Below are 20643 nucleotides of genomic sequence, written 5' to 3' on the forward strand. Positions count from 1 at the left end.
ATATCTTCAGTAGCCTTCTATGTATGGAGGGACAAGGATCTTGGTGGATAGGATGTGTTGGAGAGCTGCCAGAAGGGATAAGATCACAAAACCTAAGCACAACTAATATCTTTATAGCCTCAAACGGTACAAACAACTTCATCCAAATGAGAGGGAATGAAACCCTCTACAAGTAAAGGCATTAACTACCATGATATTCCTAATCTTAGGCTAATTAAGTCGGAATTCATTACACATCTAAAGTCATAATACAAAATTATTGAAGCTTTGCACATACTAAAAAATAAATAAATAAAAATCATAATTTTCCCCTAATGGTGCATGTCTAGATTCTGGAAAAAAACATCTACATAAGTCACGACTATGAATCATAGAAAGAGGGCTTGTCACCGCCTGCTTTAGTAAATACAGCTTCCGTTAAATTATCATGGAATATCTTAGCACTCTGCATCAAGTGGTGCCTCTGCTATTCCTCCTGGAAATATACAATCAATGGGGTGTCTCTCTACACAGTCTGGTACTGCCAACATAGATTGGAGAAGTTTAAGAAAGCAAGTCCTGCAACCGGTAACATCCCGCTGGCAATTTATTCATAACCTTCTAGGCCTCAGGCCTTGAGCAGAGCAGACTGCACAGGCGCATAGGCCACGAGAAAATGGCCGCTTGCACAGTATTGCTAGCGGCCATTTTCCCGTGGCCTGTGCAGTCTGCTCTGCTAGGTTACGAGCCTGCGCCGGAAGAAGACATTGAAGATGACGCTGCGAACAAAGAAGGAGGCGGTGCTGGAGACACTTCTCTGGCAATTGGTGGGGACGCCCCCATCGCTGTTTGAGTGCTAGGGTCCGCCCCCATCGCTGCGAGAGAACTTATTTGCATACCGGTAAAAAACGGTATTTCTAAGGAACGGCGCAGCGGAGACCACGTCTAAAGGTAAGAGACGAATAGCCTTTCTAAAGGCTACTCCGACGACTTATCCACAAAAAAAAAAAAGTTTTAATGGTAGAATCCCTTTAAGATTGGCTTGCTGTAAATGGCTGGAACTATTCTTCTATACAGCCACAGATTAAAAAAGCACAACCCTAATATTCTGTCAGCTTAAACTCTATTCAGACAACTGTGATGCAGAACGGTTATGAAAAACATTTTACATCCATGGGGCACTTGTTTTCACAGATTCCTCATAGACTTCAGTCTATTGGGGGATCCAAAACAATGGGCAAAAAGGACATAAATGTCTTTAACAACCACTTATGTTCAATATATGAAAGTTGCTGTAATAAGGGGCATTCACATGGAGGAAGTTGGCGCTGATTCTGGCATGATCACTCGCGGCAGAATCAGCGCTGAAAAAAGACTCCCATTGACTTCAATAGGTTCCGCGCGGAAAACAGAACTCATTGAAGTCAATGGGAGTCTTTTTTCAGAGCGGATTCTTACGCAAGTAAGGGCTAGTTCACACGTGAGTATAAGGGGAGGTTTTTGACAGCGGATTTCGCGTCCAAAACCTCCCCTTATAATGGTGGTGTATGGAGACCGCCAGGCTTCTTTTCTCCGCTAGCGGCGGGCTGCTGCTAGCGGAGAAAAGAAGCGACATGCTCTTTCTTCAGGCGGAAGCCGCACGGGCTGCGCCGCACGGCTGCAGCACCCTCCATGTTGGCTCATTCATTTGAGCCGACAGCGGAGGTGAAAGCCGCGACGGTCGCGGCGGGCGGGTTTTGACGAGAGAGACGCGGCTCGCCGCGTCTCTCTCTGTGTCAAAACCCATGCGGGTAGTTCACGTGTGAACTAGCCCTTATTGTGCCAGAATCAGCGCCAACTTCCTCCATGTGAATGCCCCCTTATAGGTGCCAGGGTTCAGAAAGGGGTTGTGCAAGTATGTAACTTTTTTTGGGGGCCCATATAAAAGCATCATGTCCCCAACCGTGTGTGGTGTAAAGGTCAGTAAAATAGCACAAATGATCTATGATTTCTCTGTCCCATATATAGAAACGAATGGACCGAGCTGCAAATCCGGACAGGTTCCATGTTTTTGCGGTTCTTCACTACGACCTGGACACACCGCTGCAAATATAATGGCTGTGTGTATGGCTCAAGAGAAATGAGTGTGACCGTACTATGATCCACAATTGTGGACAAAACGTAAGGTAATGTGCATGAGGCCTAATACTATATACTGTAACACAGGACCTTATAAACAGGGGGATTCATTGTCCCAAATTGCCCTGTTACAATATAATCCGTGGCCGCATTGAAAATACAAAAGCTTATCGAGAGATGATCGGACTCCTCTCTGGTGCTTCTGGACCCCGCCCGTGAGGCTTCACTGCGCATGCGCCCAAGGTCTGAGCTTCATTGAACATCTGAGAGAAGTATAGCCTCCTGGCATGTCCGTGTAAGTAAATCCTTGGATTCCCCATAAAACAATAATCCTGGGATATCTTTTCTTGTTGCTCTATATTATCCTGTTCCTCTGTTATTCCTACTAGAAATTCATGAATCAAATTACACCTCGTTGGAGGTGTGTCCCTCCATTGTCCTATGGGAACAATATGCAAATCTGTTTTCCAAGATGTAAAAAGACGGCAGCAAGTAGAGGCGCTGTTTTCCTATTTACATATTGGAAAACAGATTTGCATATTTTTTCCATAATCCCCCAAGTGGAGCAAAAATGGCTTTTTAAGTCTCCCTACGCCTACACTGTCCTAGTACAGAATCCCCCCTCCCTCCATTCACAAGGGGAATGGTAATATCCCATTGTCGATTGATAAATTCTAGGAGGAAGAACAGAAGAACAGCACAATATACATTTCTAAGAGAAGACGCCTAAAAATTGTTATTTCACGGAAGATACAAGCACGGACTGAAACATATAAGTCGTGCGCTGACAGGCCCTCTGCAAACCCACTCCTCGCACAGAAACGTGGCAGAAAGGACGTCACGACCACTTACCAACGGTTCAGCCATCACGACTTCAATTTTTTTCTCCGCTTGAACAGCGAATTCTGCAAAGAGGCTTTTGATGACATATTCTCCAGGTTTGACATCTGGATCAATAGTAATGTTTGACATTGTGACACTTCTCTTTTCCAAAGTGCAGTGGTTGATGGGAGCGACCCGTTTCTTGTTTACAGTGCTGGCCGGAGCAGAGGCTGTAGAGAGAGCAAACAAGCGCATTAAAACCCACTCCATTAACTGACAATTCATGGGCAGAACACGTATCTTAAAGATGAGGAGGGGGGGGGGGGGGGACACCTTCAGCCAAAGAAAATATTGACAGCTGACAAGATAGCGGCAATGATCGCACCGCTTCCCCTGGATGATGAGCAGTGGCCATATTGATCTGCTGTAAATTATGTATCAAGAGAAATATTTCACTGCCCCTCGGTCAAATACAAGTGCACGCGCTGAATGAAAAGTTATACGTGTAAGGATTAGCACAAAATACAGCCAAAAAGGATAGACAACTGGAATGGTTATAGAGATTCAGTGCTAGGTGCCCATTCACTAAGTAAAGGCAAATCCATGAAGAAAACCATCTCTAATGTCTATACTAGGCGAAATGAAGAGGCAGAGCCCAAACTTATAGTGTGCTATTTATAATACAGTTCATTGGGCCAGTCCAAGCCTGTGTCTATTGGTAGAAAGGAAGGCGGCCTGTTGGCACAGATGAATCCCTGGTGGGCCCCGCAAGCAGTGCATAGCAAAGTATACATACTGTATTACATACCTATAGGAAGCGTACGGCATCTCAACCAGTCTATGCATCCATATACTAATATCTATTACTAGCATATGCACGTGACTTCGTCTGCAAGTTGGTGTTGGCGCTGAGCCCCTTATATTTAGCCAATTGCTATTGTGGATGATCCACCTGCTCCCGCGTCTCGGCTCTGCTACATCGCAGCATATGCGCGGCATACTCAGTCGTATGTACATCTCTGCCTATGGAGAGCGTACTGAGCTGTGCTACAGCGCTGCCTAAGCTCTGCTACATCTGGCCAGTTGGATTATAGGGGTGTTCTGTAGTCTCCTGATCTTCCATTTTCATCAGGTTTCACACTGTGCAGCTTCATCCTATATAGATCCGCCCACAAAATAGCATGTAGCTCCACCCACTGCCTAGCATGATCCTATCCTAGAATGGCTCAAGGACCTGTGATGATGTCATCACAGGTCCTTTAGTGTTGTATGAACCTACATTCCTTCACTGCAGTCGTGTAGTGACGTCATTTACCGGGATAAAAAGTAGCCTATGTTTTAATCGGGGTTCTGCAAATCTGTTCAGCCAATTTTGCGTGATTGAGGAACAAACATCCAAACCCAAAACTGTATGTATTATAATAAATTACTATTACTATTATTGTATGTATTTTAGTCACATCAAGTGGCTGAGATGACATCTAGATGAAGAAACAGGCCAACAAATATCCTTCATTTCTGGGGACCAACTTTTCAATACTAATATTGTTGGCGTAGCCTAAGGATAGGCCATCAATGTTAGAAACTAAATATCCCCTTTAAGTACTGAAAAGGCTAACAAGTGACTGGTGGGGATGCTGGGTGACTGGTGGGGATGCTGGGTGACTGGTGGGGATGCTGGGTGACTGGTGGGGATGCTAGGTGACTGGTGGGGATGCTAGGTGACTGGTGGGGATGCTAGGTGACTGGTGGGGATGCTAGGTGACTGGTGGGGATGCTAGGTGACTGGTGGGGATGCTGGGTGACTGGTGGGGATGCTGGGTGACTGGTGGGGATGCTGGGTGACTGGTAGGGATGCTAGGTGACTGGTGGGGATGCTAGGTGACTGGTAGGGATGCTAGGTGACTGGTGGGGATGCTAGGTGACAGATCCCTGCCAGTTTTTAATGCATGACCTACCTAAGGTTAGGCCATTGATTAATAAGTCCTGGAAACCTATTAAAGGCAAAACCAGTCAGCAGCCAACACGCTACCACTGGAAACGATATGGGTTGGGATAGTTTTAGGAATTTACAAAGAGGTGCCAGGTAATATTTACATGTAGCTGTATAGTGGCCCTTGGAATTAATTTTACTGGTAGGCCCTAGGAAGCCCAGTCCGACACCGAATACACAAGTATATCCAGCCAAGTCGCCGCTTATCTCCCCAAGAATAAAAGGATTGGGCCTGTTAAAGTTCAACCTTCTCCTCTTGGCTTCTATATATACTAGATGGTCAGACCATTCAGGTAATATACATCCAATGCGTATGGACAACTTAAGACTGGGAACTTGTCTAGAGATACTCAAATAAGTCACCCTGCCAACAGATCTCTCTGAACTTTCAGGGCCTCATCTAGAAAATGACTGACAAGACAAGAGACCTTCAATGTCGACTATGTAGAAGTAACAATACAACAATAGAACAATCGGTTCAAGCCAATGTATTTTCTTATTATCAAAGACAGGAAATACTAGAAGCCATGTATGTACAGACTGCAGAAATTCTAACAGATGCAGAAAACATATGGACGACACATCTCTACACAAGTGCATTTAAAGGGAACCTGTCACCAAGAAAATTCCAATCTCCAGACATCATGTTACATAGCAGGAGGAGCGGAGCAGATTTATATATAGCTCTGTGGGAATGGATTCACTATAACCTGTCATATATTCATTTGTGCCTCTATATATTCGTATAAGTCCAGTAGACGGTCCTAAGAGTGAGCGACAGCCTTCCCGGTGTCCTCGTACCCACAAGATTAAATCTGAACTCAATGACCCGGCTTTATCACGTGTGTTCTGTCTTCATAGCACTTTGCTGACGTCTTCAAACTCTTAAGGACTTGCTATGTCACCTTCTACCTATGACAAATGAAGTGCTCTAAGCGAGTGCTCCTACAGGCTGTCCATAGTAAACCTAGCACATCCGTATGGAAGGAAGGAATGCTGCCATCTTATTATCCTCTAAGTCCTCATGGGATCTCTTCCAAGAACACTGCAGCAGCTGTCCTGCCACTCACGGCTGGTTTGTTTACTGGAGAATATTTTTGGGGGGTTTTGGGACAGTTGCGTAGAAAATTAGCTGTAACCTTTTGAAATATTGAGATTTTTTAAAATTTATTTCTGTATATGCAGGAATATAAATTGGGCTACCTAGGCTGATCTATGGCTTGTGATGGATCTTAAATGTTCGCCTTACTGCAATGACCTTCCATACAGACAATGTCCTTAAAAGGAGTTTTCTGGGATTCAAGAGTAGAGCAAGGATTCAGCATGGCGGCATCCTACCGCTACTCACGGCCAAGGTCCCATACTGGACCGAAATATCCGATAAATTGTGCCATCTCTACTACTAAGCCTACTGATATTGACACCATCATTGCTGATTCTTGATTTTCTAATAAAGAATGTAATAGAAGCCCCATCAGTTACATATGCAAGGTGTAATCTAATAGGACATCAAAAAAAAAAAAAAAAGAATCCCGGAATATCTGTTTGATCGTGCTGTAAAATCTGGAAACATCAAAATTTAGACCAGGACTATTCTAACCGGACACAGGACTAAAAACAACTGCAAATAGTGGCATGAAGCGGCCATTCTTCCACCATGTTGACGTTGTATGGCTGCTGTGATGTCAAGGATCGTAACACCCAACAAACAGAAACCCGCGGGGAAACACTTTCCGCGTGAGATTTTTAAGGTAACGCCTCTTTTACACCTCCACAGCCTTACAGAAGTTTCCTGGGATTTTTTATTTTTTTTTCCTTAAATGTAGACCTCTATTCATGTCCCAAACAAAATATATCCTCCCTTTGGCACTGACTTTGAACTATCGTATATACTCGAGTATAAGACTGCCCGAATATAAGCAGAGGCCCCTAATTTTACCACAAAAAACTGGGAAAACTTATTGACTCGAGTATAAGCCGAGGGGGGGAAATGCAGCAGCTACTGGGAAATTTCAAAAATTAAAATGGTCGGAGTTTTTGGGTGCAGTAGTTGCTGGGGAAGGGGAGGGGGTGTTTTGGTTGTCTGTCTGCCCCTTCCCTGAGCTTTTTTTTTTTTGCTGACTCGAGTATAAGCTGAGGGGGGCTTTTTTAGCAGCACAAAAACTGTGCTGAAAAATTCGGCTTATACTCGAGTATATATGTATAGTATATTACAATAGTGAAGTTCTTCTGAGAATCTACTTAGGGGCTAAATAACCAGAAAGCAGAATTCCTGATTTTCCATTGTTAATGTGATCTTATAATCTATAACGTGTATGTCATATAGAAAACAATGTAGAGCTGCAGAGGTTTCCTTTCGCACCGCAGGGACTCTTGATCATAGATTTCCCACATAGCAGAGACATGGATGGAGAACAAACAAACATGGCATTGTTTTATGTGAATAGTGTGCAGTGTGTTCATGGAGCTGTGAATGTGCTATTTGGTTTGGTTTGTTATTGTCTCTACTCATTGTAAGCGCAAAACCTCATTCCCCAGAAATGTTGTATTTTTAACTCTTGAGACTTGCTGCGAGGTTTTATTCCCATACTGCTACATATGTATGGGTAATAACCCGTCATCCGGGATCCTTGCTCCTCATGGCAGACATGACGGCTGATACATTTTTTCATACCACAAAGTAGTTTCTGTTTCTTGTGTGTCATTTTTGGATACGCCCTTGAACTAGTCTCTGCCCTCGGACGAGGACAACATAGGCAGGACCATGAACGTAGAAATGTGCAACGCTTTCTGTACAAAGCAAAGAAAATATGTACTGAATAGTGAGCTGACCATGCTGTACTATGTAAGGGCTGGATATACAAGTCCATGCTCTAAGTAGCCAGAACTACACACAGTTTATGAGTCTGGTGTATACAGGAGGAGACCTCTACCCCGCTGGTCAGGAAGGTGACTGACAGGCCGATGACTTCACATGCATAGACACTAGGCTGTCAATTGCTAGATGGAACAGATATGAATGAGCCAAAACTACACCAAAGCTTGCCGTATATTTCGTACACCTCAGCGCCTGGATTATTATTATTATTATTGTTTATTTATATAGCACCATTAATTCCATGGTGCTTTACATTTGGGGGTTACATACAATTCACAAAATATACAGGTACATATCATACTAACAGTGATCGGCTGGCACAGTGGGGTAGAGGGCCCTGCCCGCGAGGGATTACAATCTATGAGGGAAGGGGGTAGAGACAGAAGGAGAGGGGGAGACTGTACAGATGGCAGTGCGGTGATAGTGTTATTGGAGGTTGTAGGCCTTCCTGAATAGGTGAGTCTTCAGGGGACAAGAAACTGGAGGTAGAGATGGGGGGGACAAGAAACTGGGGGCAGAGATGGGGGGACAAGAAATATAAGCGGTTCAGCACCACCGCCAACCCGCAGACGAAGTCGCGGGTAACTGCTAGTACTGGATCAGGAGCAGGATGGGAATCTAAGTAGGCCGGAGACATGTTGGTCTGTCAGATGTACCATAACTCAAACCAGTGGAGGGTTATACCAGACATTAAGACCAGTTTCTGACTGGTGGAGTCTTCACACAAAGAGTTATTAAGAGGAAGGAGCCTCCCAGTAATTCTAGGAATGGGGAATGGAATAAAACTGGTGTAAGAAATGTCAGTCTTAATAATTCCCCCCTTATATGTCTGGTGTATTTTTGTACCATGTAGTAATATGAACCTGTATGTATAATATGCAAACCTGACATAGGGCATGTCTGATATATTTAGTATTAGCAGTTACCCGCGACTTCGTCTTCGGGTTGGCGGTGGCGCTGAACCGCTTATATTTCTTGTCCCCCCATCTCTGCCCCCAGTTTCTTGTCCCCCCCATCTCTACCTCCAGTTTCTTGTCCCCCCATCTCTTCCCCCAGTTTCTTGTCCCCCCTATCTCTACCTCCAGTTTCTTGTCCCCCCATCTCTGCCCCGTTTCTTGCCCCCCCCTTCATCTGCCTCCAGTTCTTGTCCCCCCATCTCTGCCCCCCAGTTTCTTGTCCCCCCATCTCTGCCCCCCGTTTCTTGTCCCCCCATCTCTGCCCCCAGTTTCTTGTCCCCCCTTCATCTGCCCCCAGTTTCTTGTCCCCCATCTCTGCCCCCAGTTTCTTGTCCCTCCTTCATCTGCCCCAAGTTTCTTGTCCCCCCCTTCATCTGCCCCCAGTTTCTTGTCCCCCCTTCATCTGCCCCCAGTTTCTTGTCCCCCATCTCTGCCCCCAGTTTCTTGTCCCTCCTTCATCTGCCCCAAGTTTCTTGTCCCCCCATTCATCTGCCCCCAGTTTCTTGTCCCTCCATCTCTGCCCCCAGTTTCTTGTCCCCCATCTCTGCCCCCAGTATCTTTTCCTCCCCATCTCTTCCCCCCAGTTTCTTGTCCCCCCATCTCTGCTCCCAGCTTCATGCCCCCCCCTACATCGGCCTCAGTGTAGTTGGACTCACCTTGCCACGCTCTCCCGCCGCTCTCTCCGCTCGCTCACTGCACATAGTTGTAGGGCGGCTGGCTGCGTGTGGCATATATGAGGCAGAGCGGGGGCTGGCGTCAGTTTGCTATGACAGCCGGAAGCCTTGCGCTGCCTCCCTGGCCTGTCAGTCTTTCGCTGCTATTGCAGCCTAGGCAGGTAGACTGCAATAGAGGCGGCGGTATTCTGCAGTGTATTGCAGAATACCGGCGCCTCTATTGCAGTCTACCTGCCATACGCAGCCAGCCGCCCGACACTTATGTGCAGTGAGTGGGCGAAGAGAGCGGCAGGGGAGTGTGGCAAGGTGAGTCCAACTACACTGAGGCCGATGTGTGTGTGTGTGGGGGGGGGACATGAAACTGAGGAACGTAGTTGATCCCTGGGGACACCGACCTATTGTGACGCAGCCCTGGCTCCAGAGCCCGCCCACAGCCTGCCATCCACCAATAGGAGTTGCGCGCACAGACCAGCGCTGGCGGAATGCCAGTGTTGACGTGGTGTCCATTCATAACGTTATACTGAACAAGAGTCAAGATCTATGAGAGCTCATGTATTATGATGTACAACACTGTAGGTATCCGATCCCTGATGTATCCACTGTACACATGGCCTTTTCATACACTGAACACCAATGGTTCGTTTCCAAAACACAAATATGTTTTGCATACAAAAATCATCTGAACCTCGTAGGACAAATATTAATAGGGAAGTGTGCAAATATTCTTATCTGTAGGGCAAACACAGAGTATTACGCTATCCAGATAGCTAGAATATAAATAGGCTGGCTGAGCATCATGGGTCATACTGTTCAGACCTGACAGTTTCTCATAGTTATGACCTACAACGTGCGGCTTACAACTTCTCTATCATCCCCTTTGCTACGCTGCCTGGGTTCCCCACCATAATCCATTTTGGACCTTCTCAACACATAGAAAACGCTAAACTACGAAACACCTTTCAACCAAATGTTTGTCATTGTCCTATATATTTTATTAATTTTAATTTTTCTTTTAACTACTTAAAAAAAATAAAATAAAATTCAGTCCCCAAGTGGTGACCAGGGGTACTGCAGTGCGGGACTATATGCTTGCACGGATCCAAATGACTAGGGTTGAGCTGATCTTGACTTTTCAGGATCAGTTTTGAAATCCGATTTCCGATCATTTTTCATTCGAACCTGATCTCGATCCCAATGCAAGTCAATCAGATTTTTTTTTTTACTAATCGGAGATCGGATTTTAAAAACAATCTTATTCACTATACAGCATGGAATCTAACAATTGAATGCTTTAATTGTTAGAATCCACGCTGTGTAGTGATTTTTTTAAATTACTAAGTAGCCAGAGGATTTTTAATTAATCCTCTGACTACTTAGTCCCCCCTGGTGTCCACTTACCTGCAGAGATGGCTGGTCCGGTGTTCTCGTTCTTCTTCACCTCGCTGCCCCCTGCCTCCCAGGTTAGTAGAGTGTGGGCGGGTTAGGAGAATGTGGGCGGGTACTGGGAGGGGAGAAGTCATATTTCCCCGCCCTGTACCCGCCCACACTCTCCTAAGCCACAAGCCCCGCCTTCTTCCTAGCTCTTTAACACTAACCTGGGAGGCGGGGGCAGCGAGGTGAAGAAGAACTAGAACACAGGGCACCGGACCAGCCATCTCTGCAGGTAAGTAGCTACTAGAGATGTTAGCTATTCTCCCATTAGAATGGACGCAGCCGGCGCGCAGGGGGGTTAAGGCTGTGTGCCGGCTGTTTCCATTCATTCCTATGGAACCGCAGCGGAGCCTTCACACTGAGTATACACTCCGCTCAGAATGAGTGTGAAGGCTAACATTGTTAGCTTTTCCCACAATGATTGGCCAGTAGCAAAGCATTGTGGGAAATAATCACCGATCTCAATCCCACCTAAAAAGATCATGTTCAGAATTCCGATCGCGAAATTTTCTCAATCGCCGATCGGAATCCGATCTTTTCTGAACACGATCGCTCAACCCTACAAATGACACATCCCATGTCAATATTCGGTGTCTGCTCCTAAAGCCAGCCATAGCCAGAACTAGATGTCGACTTTATTAAAACCACACTGATATAAACCCAAAGACCTTTCTTAAATTAATTTTACTCGGAGACGCCGTGCTTCAAGAGCAGATTACATCTTCCTCTTGATACACATTAACTACCCTTATGGCGAGAGCTTCCTTCTATCTTAATGGCTTCCCGAGACAAATAATGTATAAATTAAAAATGCAAAAGCTGAGAAGGCGCTAATAGTCGCGCCGACGGCTCGCACCTGCATTCAATTATGAAAAGTAAGCCGTTTTGTTAGACTTATTTGTTGTGTTCCCATAACTACCGGACCGCGCTGCCAATTTCCCAAATGATGTGAAGTAAATTCAATATTAAAACAAATGAGTTAGAGGGGATGAGGCTTTCGGGCCTGGAAAGAACAAAACAGCAGTGGAAATTGTAATCTGTCACCCGTTAAAAACATCCTACACATCATACAAAGCACGGGCGGCCACCCACTGTACACATAACCCGGGAGAGGACGACTGGCGACCGTCTACTTATATAATGGAAGTAGTAGAACAGGATAAATACCGTCATCGCAAGGCCGCCTCGGAAAAGTCTGCGTTCTGTACTGGAAATAAATCTGACGTCCTATAAACGGTGAAGAATCCTTTAAGAATGTATTCCCATTCAGTCATGACCACAGGGTTAGGACAGACCCTCTATACCTACATCTATATATCTGCAACCCGGGACGTTTCAGGTATTAGGTAACAACTTCATATTGGAGGCAGACATAAGATAAAAGCTGGAAAAAATGGCAGATTTTGACCATATGGCTACGACTTTAACATTAAACGCAAGTGGTTTTCCATAAAGCAGGATAGTAGAATGTCGCTTGTCAAGTAAGGGAGTAGTCACATTGGAGATTATCGGCTTTTGTCAGCTAAAACTAGATGTGTATGGCCCGATCAGGCAACACAAGCGATGATTCGATGCTATCCATGCCATCGATCTACTGGAGACTGGCCAGTAATAGTCTTATTTGATGGAGGGGGGACATGAAACTGGGGGAAGAGATGGAGGGGGGACATGAAATGGGGCAGATGAAGGGGGATATGAAACTGAGGGAGAAATGAAGGGGGGACATAAAACTGGGGGTAGATGAAAGGGGCACTTAAACTGGGGGGACATTAAACTGGGGACAACTGGAAGGGGCATTAAACCGTGGAGGAAGCTGGAGGGGGACCTGTCTGCCTCTAGTTACCCCCAGTTTAATGTCACCCTCCAGCTACCCCTACGGTTTAATGTCTGCTTCCAGCTGCCCGATTTTAATGTCCCCCTCTAGTTGCCCCCAGTTTCATGTCCTGCTCCAGCTGTCATTAATTTATTGCCCCCCTCCAATTACCCCCACTGTTTAATCTCCCCCTCAAGCTGCCCCAGTTTCATGTCCCCTCTAGTTTCCAGCAGTTTAAACTGGGGCACCAAGAGAGGGACTTAATACTGTGGGGCAGTTGGAAGGGAACATTGTAAAGTGGGGACATATAATGTACGGGTGACTGTAGGAGGATTATACTGTCTGGAGCACATAGAAAGATGATATATATGAGGGACCTCTAACTCTCCCTATGCAGATAATGCTAGAGGAAAGGATTGGACATGCTGTATTTTACAGGCCCATGCCCAATATCTGGCGGAGAATCACTCCATTCAAAATACACATAGGCCAAGAGGGCATGTGTATGGGAAAGGGGTCGGGAAGAAGCTACAGAAAGTGGCCACTCTCATTAGATTGGCTTTTATATAGCAAGGCTCCTATTACTACTATTGCCCATGGGCCCTCTACCCCTGCCCACAAGGCACCAATGCATGGACATTAAAGGGGTTGTCCCATCACAAGGATCCTACCTATACTGCTTGTTACTGTGGATGTAAGACTTTTCCTAAATACACTGCTTCAGAAAAACTGCTTTGTTTGTCCACTATCTTACTTTATTCAATTCTTTGTGGCCACAGCCCTGACTTAGCTGCTCATGAGTCAAGTGATGTATCTGCTGCTCTCAGGGGGGAGGGAGGAGGGGCTAAGTGCACGGGAGCCAGCCTGTGTTTCTAGCTATTCCTGTGTCTGCACCACGTGACCTACCTCCCTGCTCTCAGATAGGGGAGAGGAGCTGCTTTCATTTCTTCTGTTCTCCCAGTTATCAGGCTAGCTAATTCAGTTGTGTTCATTATGGCAGAGACAGGCAGTCTCTGTATGTAACACAGAATGGAGTTGCTGCTTCCTGTACTTCATAGTCCAATATGGGTGGGCGGAGCTACACAAAAATTTGGATGTGGAGCTAAACGGCAGGTTGCCTGTGAAACCCCGCCCACCAAATGATGCAAGAAACCAGGAAGAAAGAAGATTTTACAGGAGTGAAGACTGATGAGTATGTGAGGTGGGAATACCTCTTTAAATCTGTCTACCAAATCACTGGTCTGCAATTCTGCAAAAAGAGAAAAGAAAAACGGGGGGGTTGAATGGCCTGCAGAAATATATGTGGTCACCTATTCAAGAGTAAAACTACAAGAACAGCAAAGCAATGCAAATCCTCTGAGAAAGCGACGCAGACACAGAATAAGCTAGAACCCAATGGGCACAGTCACTCCATGGCCATGGCACAGCTATCAGATATTTGCAATTATCTTCTCATCCCAACCGTGACATTGGACATAATGCAGCCATCTGTCCCAAAAGCTGAAATGCTGGGTCTGGACCAATATGGCTACCCTACGTACAGAAACATGTATATTTAGTATTGAATTTGGAGGACTGTGTGGAGGTCATCGATATTCTGCAATACTTAGGCATAAAATGATTTAGGATTAGACCAAATCCTTGAACAATAGGCTTCTTGTGAAAATGCACCGGGGTAGATACGCACATACAATGTTATCTGTGTTGTGCACCAAAGGGTGGACTATCAGGACCAAAGACTAAAGATCAATCCTAACCGTAATCTTCTTAAAAGCCTATTCTGCTGGTCCAGATCTGCAGTGGCATAGCCAGAGGTCATTTGGACAATAGAAACCGTAATGTCCTTCAAGAAGTACGGAGAGCGATCTGCAAAGAAAGAAACTGGCACGGTGACCGTATAGGATTGGTAATGCATGACGATAGCACCACAATGTAAAGATTGTATTACACTATCGCTTCAAGGGCAAATGTAATTACAACCAAATAACACAAGCTGTGGGCATTTCAGGCCATATGTTACATGCACACACTGAATCTATGCATGGCATGGGGATACGAGAAACAGATGCTGTAGACAAAGAGGAAAAAAAAATGGCCAGGACAAATGTAATGAGATTGATAGGTGCAGCCTGTCATTGGACTAAAAGGCAAAGATGGATGGCTGAATAAAGGGAAAGGATCACTCCGCTGTAATGGCAAGGCAACAGTGCTACACATGGGTAATGAAAAGGCCTCCTCTATGAAAGGGTCACCATATATCCCAATAGTTTGGATGGTTACCCAAGGCGCCTTAAAACTTCATACTGGAGACTAATGCCGGTCATGTAGTTGCACTGCCGTCTGCTATTCCTCCCATCCCCGTACATATACGGGGAAATAAGATCCCGCCGCACTCATCTGGAGGTAAGCTACCTTCAGAACAAAGGACGGAACAGGATTTATTCCTGATAAGAGTAAGGACACTCTTCGACATATTAGACGGTGAGCCAGCCCCACTGACGTATCTCTAATGTGTATGGCCACCATAACTTTTCGGGTTGTCTACTTTTGAGGTTTTGTCATCTGATTATTTTGTCCAACCCTGTTCTAGAACATCTAAATGGCAAGGGAGTTTTTTTTCCAGTTGGGTGAATGAAGACTACAAGAGCGGCACATGGAGTCCCTACAGTTCAGTACTATGTACATGCTATTGTAGTAAGAAGAGATCCGTTCCTAGTAGAGTATTTCTTGGGCCTGGTTCACATCTGCGTTCAAGGAGTCTGCTTGGGGACCCCCCGAACCAAAACCTATCTGCATGAAAGAAGTGGTTACTTTAGGAAACCCTCAGACCCCATAAACTATAATGGGGTCCGTGTGGTTTCCGTACAAAAAATGCGGAGAGAAAAGTGCTGCTTGCAGGGCTATTCTCTCTGCATATTTCATGTGGAGACGGGAACTGAAAGGCCCGAATACAGATAAGAAGTGGGCCTTAGAAGATCCCAGAGAAAATATCTGAAGTCCAAAAGGTCCATCCTTTAATTCAATATGGGTCCATAAAGGAAAAAAAAATAATAAAACTGCAGCGATACAGATGGTATAGTTAGGTGCCAAATATTGGTTCTGTACGTCTCAGAGCTTGTACTAGGCCGTAGTATGTGATCATTAACTCCTTACCGTATATACTCAAGTATAAGCCCACCCGAATATAAGCCGAGGCCCCTAATTTTACCACAAAAAACGGGGAAAACTTATTGACTCGAGTATAAGCCGAGGGGGGGAAATGCAGCAGCTACTGGAAAATTTCAAAAATTAAAATGTTTTTTGGGTGCAGTAGTTGCTGGGGGAGGGGAGGGGGTGTTTTGGTTGTCTGTCTGCCCCTTCCCTGAACTTGAGGACAGTTTTTTTTTCCCCCCCCACATGAAATTCAGCCTGGCTGAATATAGGGGATCTGCAGTGCTCCTATTAACCCCTTCCTGACGGAACAGGAGCGCTGCAGATCCCCTATATTCAGTAGACACAGGGATACCTAATGTGTATGTTTACAGTCATTTTCTACTTTTATATGTATTCTAGGGAAAGGAGGGATTTGACTCAAGTATAAGCCGAGGAGAGCTTTTTCAGCACAAAAACTGTGCTTAAAAATTCGGCTTATACTCGAGTATATACGGTACATAAGTATACACCTATTCATTCTAAATAAACATCCAGCAAAGGTCTCAAAAATCACAACTCTGGCCCGTTATAAAAAGAATATGGATTAAAAAGACTGAAAACATCCTAAAATATGAACCAAAAAAAAATGTATTCATGTGCTGCCAGAAAATGTATTCAACTGGAATAAATATTCTAAGTTATAACTCTCCTACAATGCACAATGGCATCAGTGTGACGTGCAGCGCTATAGATATCCGGCACAATATGGCGGTACTCCAGGACGGCTACAAATAAGAAACTCTAGCACTCGATCTTTGTTAAACAGCGCTCATCCACAAGAGCGAGCACAAAGAAAGGAGGAATCATCTTAAATTGGAGGAAAGCGAACACAAGTTTAACTGGTTCCGGCAAGGAGCAACTCTTCATAGTCAGTCCATCAGTGAAGACACTTCCACACCCCGTGTTACACCAGCAACATGAGTCAAGTTGAAGGTATGATGGCCATCTGGATTGGGTGGGACGCTGAAGAGATAGGTAAGTGACAGCTCCATTATTTCTGAAAGGTTACAGCAGATCCAGTCATCCACTGACTATACCATACAATCACATCTACCGCCTAAGGCCAAGAGCCTGTCTCCTGTATTGTTACGTCTGACGTGCTTTAGAGAGTTTGTATGTTCAGTCTATCTGAACAGCAAGTTCCTACAAACCACATTTTACTAAAGATAGGCACGCCAATGTGAGTGAAGCTTCACCAAAGATGGCCGGACACAAGCAACAGTTATCTTAACAATTCTGCCATACACATCCGCACTTGGTTTGGCAGATCTTACACGTGTTCTGACTAAGAGGAGACTACTCTAACAATGACTTCTCAATGAGAATCGGGGCAGTGGAAATGCAAGTGGTGGGATCCAATGTGTATGGCCAGGTTATAAGAAGAATGAACACAAGCGTAGATAAAAGGTAAGGCTCCTCGAGACACAAGATTGACTCGCTTCATGATAAAAGTAATAGGTTCTTGTGTTTTTCTTCAAAATTTAGCAACTCCGCATTAAGGCTTGATTAAAAATATCCAACTGTGTGTAGTCTGACCTCCAGTTATTTATTACTCGGATACTCTCACTGTCCCTCTTCTTCCTGACCTACAAGTTGTTAAAAAGTGTCTCTAAGAAATGTTGCATTTAAGAAATGGATCTTGCAGACAATGTAGACGGCATATGGATGTGTGGAGCAGTGAAGAGGCCTTATGTCTGAACACCAAAACCTCAGGAGGGGCGCCAACAGTCAGGAACAGGGCTCACAGATCGGTGGGGGTCTGAATAACCGGCAAGTCTCAATCAGCTGTATGTATTCTGGCCCTGGTGGCAGAGCCCATTTGCTCAAAGAACAAGTTACCAATTTAGTGAACCCAGAAAACCCCTTTAATTGCAAATTCTCTTTGTCTGCACTGGGGTCGCTAAACCCGTTTAGGTCTTGTTTACCATATAATAAGAGGGGCAAATAAGCGACCGATTCCTTCCCAAGCTCCATTGTGCTAGCTATAGCAGTATTTAGGGACCTATACATCACCAGGACAAGGTGTCTGACAGCAGAAACAGGTTTCCTTAAAGGCTGTGCGCTAAACTATTGTCCTCTCTTAGGGTCAAGACACATCTTTCGGTTTTCTTATGTCATTTGATAAGCGAACACCAAGTGTGACGGACCATACCTAGAAATAGCAGAGGTTTCTTTGACTCTTTAACAATCCACTCCTGGTTTTGGGTTTAAAACCTGCATGAGAAATTCTTAAATTGTGTCCTTACTTTTAAAGGGGATGCCCAAGTGCCATATCTATTCACATATTATTGTAGCTTAGACATATCTGATTCCATAGAGCCCCGATGGATCCATGCGCTGATACAGTTTACCTTCTAGGAGAAAGCAACCATGTTTTTCTAATACTAGACAAAATACACAACTTGTTCCAATCTGATGGAAGCAAGATCTGCTCTAAACCAACACGGATATCCCCAAATAAGATTAAAGGGAGTCTAGACATCTCCTAAAAACGTATTCTACTAGTCAATGTGCCATGTAATGTATGTAAGCCCCATCACCGTCATACCTGTGCTGTGTAATTTCATGCCTGAACACCATCCGTCATGCGGCCTTGGCACCCGGCCCCACCCTGCTCTGCCCAGATCTATTCATGCGGTACGTAGGGGATTAATAGAAGTTATTGTTCTGCGGATGATACAGGCACCTAGTTTACATATAGAATAAAAGTCCAAATTCTCAGTACTGGTATGATGGCGGTAGTGTATAACTACTCCATATGGCAGCAGGCCCAGTATAATACCAGTTTAGGTGCTGACAGACTCCCTTTAACCTTGACAATCCAACCACCACCTGTCCATGAATGACAGGAGAGCACCAAAGACTCCTGATCTATTGGCTGAGCAATCATACCGTAATACACAATGTAAGCAAACCAACAATTGTAGGCCTAGTTATCAGAACGTCTACCGTCTGAGCGGTGTTTTACCTATTATATCTGTACAGTATTGTGGGGACGGTATATATTACTAGTACAAAGCTGGGACGTATTAGGAGATTTATAGGATACTCTACTAAAGCTCAATCTGCCAGGACAGAACCCAATGACGGCCTAAAGTGTGAAAAAGGGGCACAAAAGTGAACCTCAAACACCCAACACCTCGATCTTCTATCATTTTTTTTATTTTTTACGTAAAACTATTTTCTCCAGACCATCGATACCTTTTGTGAAACAACCGACACCAGCTAATCTTATAAAAAGCTGATCAGTGTCAGATTTTTTGGATCTTGTCAGGTGATGTAGTCACTTAGGCCAAATGGAAGCCCAGAATAGGGCACAGACCACAGCACAGATTGACCGGTCATTTTGGCCAATGTCCTCCAAGTCAGGAACATGCACCAACCAACCATGAACCAAAAAATGGCCACATGACATCTCTAATAGTCCTTTGGCTAATGCTGACCATACACACAATAGAGCTGTTGGGTGAAAGTTACTACTGAACAAGGTGAAGGAGAAAGCGGCCACCAGAGGGGTCTGAACGAAAGAGTTGAAACTCAACTGGCTGATCCTCATCTACCGATAAGCCCCCATACACTTTAGATTGTCGACTTGTCCAATCAAAATTGCTAGATTTGGTCAATACTAATAAAAAAAAAATGATGAAAAAAAAATGAACATAATGGCAATCGCCACGAATGGATTGGACAACGATTGTGAGTCTTTGTCCCTAGTAAAAAAAATTCTCCCTTTGAAGTGTATATGGGAAGAATATGCAAATCTGCCTTCCATGATGTAATTAGGAAGACAGTTGCTGCCTCATTGTTGCAAACCAATAGAGGGCGCTCACTGGAATGTGCAAGCCTGTCTTAAGACAGGATTCCAGTGAAATAACCCAATAATGGCTGCTCCCTTTAGCCTCATGCCCGACCTTCCAAGAGGCCTTTGTTTAGCAATGACGCTGGGATTAATACCAGGTATAGTCTCTCAATCGAGGACAGCTGTTTCGATCTGGTTGGATCTCATCAGCCCGATGTAGAGAGGACTATAACCTGGTAGAGGTGAGAGGCTTAGACAGGGTTCGGGGGATATTGTCACTCCTTAGGGAGAGACCACCATATGGGTGTGTGGAGACTTGTTAAGCCTTTAGCACTCCACTTTGCAAGGAACTATGGGAAGAATATGCAAATCTGCCTTTGAAGTGTATATTCAGCCAACCACACAGAAAGGAGGTCCAGGCTAAAAAGGTTTCAGCAACTCATAGGAGCAAAATAAATCTCAACTCCATGATGGACTACAAATCTCAGCAACCTTTGTCTTCTTCATAAAACTTTCATTAGTCCTACTCTTTGCACCCAAGTGAAGCCACAATGGGCGGTAGAAGACAACCCTGGCTACAGCTCAGCTACGTCTTGTAGTAACTTGCTATTCTGAGGCATCTGTTACAAGACACATGGCAGGTCACCAGCGGTGTCTGAGACGTCTGGAGATGTGTGGTGTTATGTGTGCTCACTACTATACAAAGTAGGAGACGCACAAAGGGCTTTGGGTTCAGTTTTATATGCCATATTATACAGGACACATTACTAGGATGCAAGGCGTAATGGGGCCAAGGCATAATACAAAGTATACAAAGTTGTCCGTTTCTTAGTACAAAGGTTTTTGAGCAGCGAAATTGCAACGTTTTAATTTCCGCACTGTCCCCGACATTTTCTCGAAAAGGGGGTGCGGCAAGGGCATGCTAGGGGAAATGTAACCCAGCTACGAGCTGGCGTCCCCCAAGTGCAGCCCAATTACGAGGAGACAT

At 44.9% G+C, this 20643-nt stretch overlaps 1 protein-coding gene across 8 annotated transcripts in view; it reads right to left on the reverse strand.

Moving 5' to 3' along the window:
• Positions 1 to 20643, reverse strand: part of FRYL (FRY like transcription coactivator) — a 268920-nt gene that overhangs the window by 145130 nt on the left and 103147 nt on the right. For all 8 annotated transcript variants that reach the window (XM_075261448.1, XM_075261449.1, XM_075261444.1 and 5 more), the window contains one exon: positions 2950 to 3149. In XM_075261448.1, the coding sequence (XP_075117549.1) occupies positions 2950 to 3069 (120 nt within the window). In that variant the 5' untranslated portion in view covers positions 3070 to 3149. The remainder of the gene's footprint in view (positions 1 to 2949; positions 3150 to 20643) is intronic.

The sequence above is a fragment of the Leptodactylus fuscus genome, chromosome 1 (assembly GCF_031893055.1).
Source record: "Leptodactylus fuscus isolate aLepFus1 chromosome 1, aLepFus1.hap2, whole genome shotgun sequence".
Taxonomy (NCBI): domain Eukaryota; kingdom Metazoa; phylum Chordata; class Amphibia; order Anura; family Leptodactylidae; genus Leptodactylus; species Leptodactylus fuscus.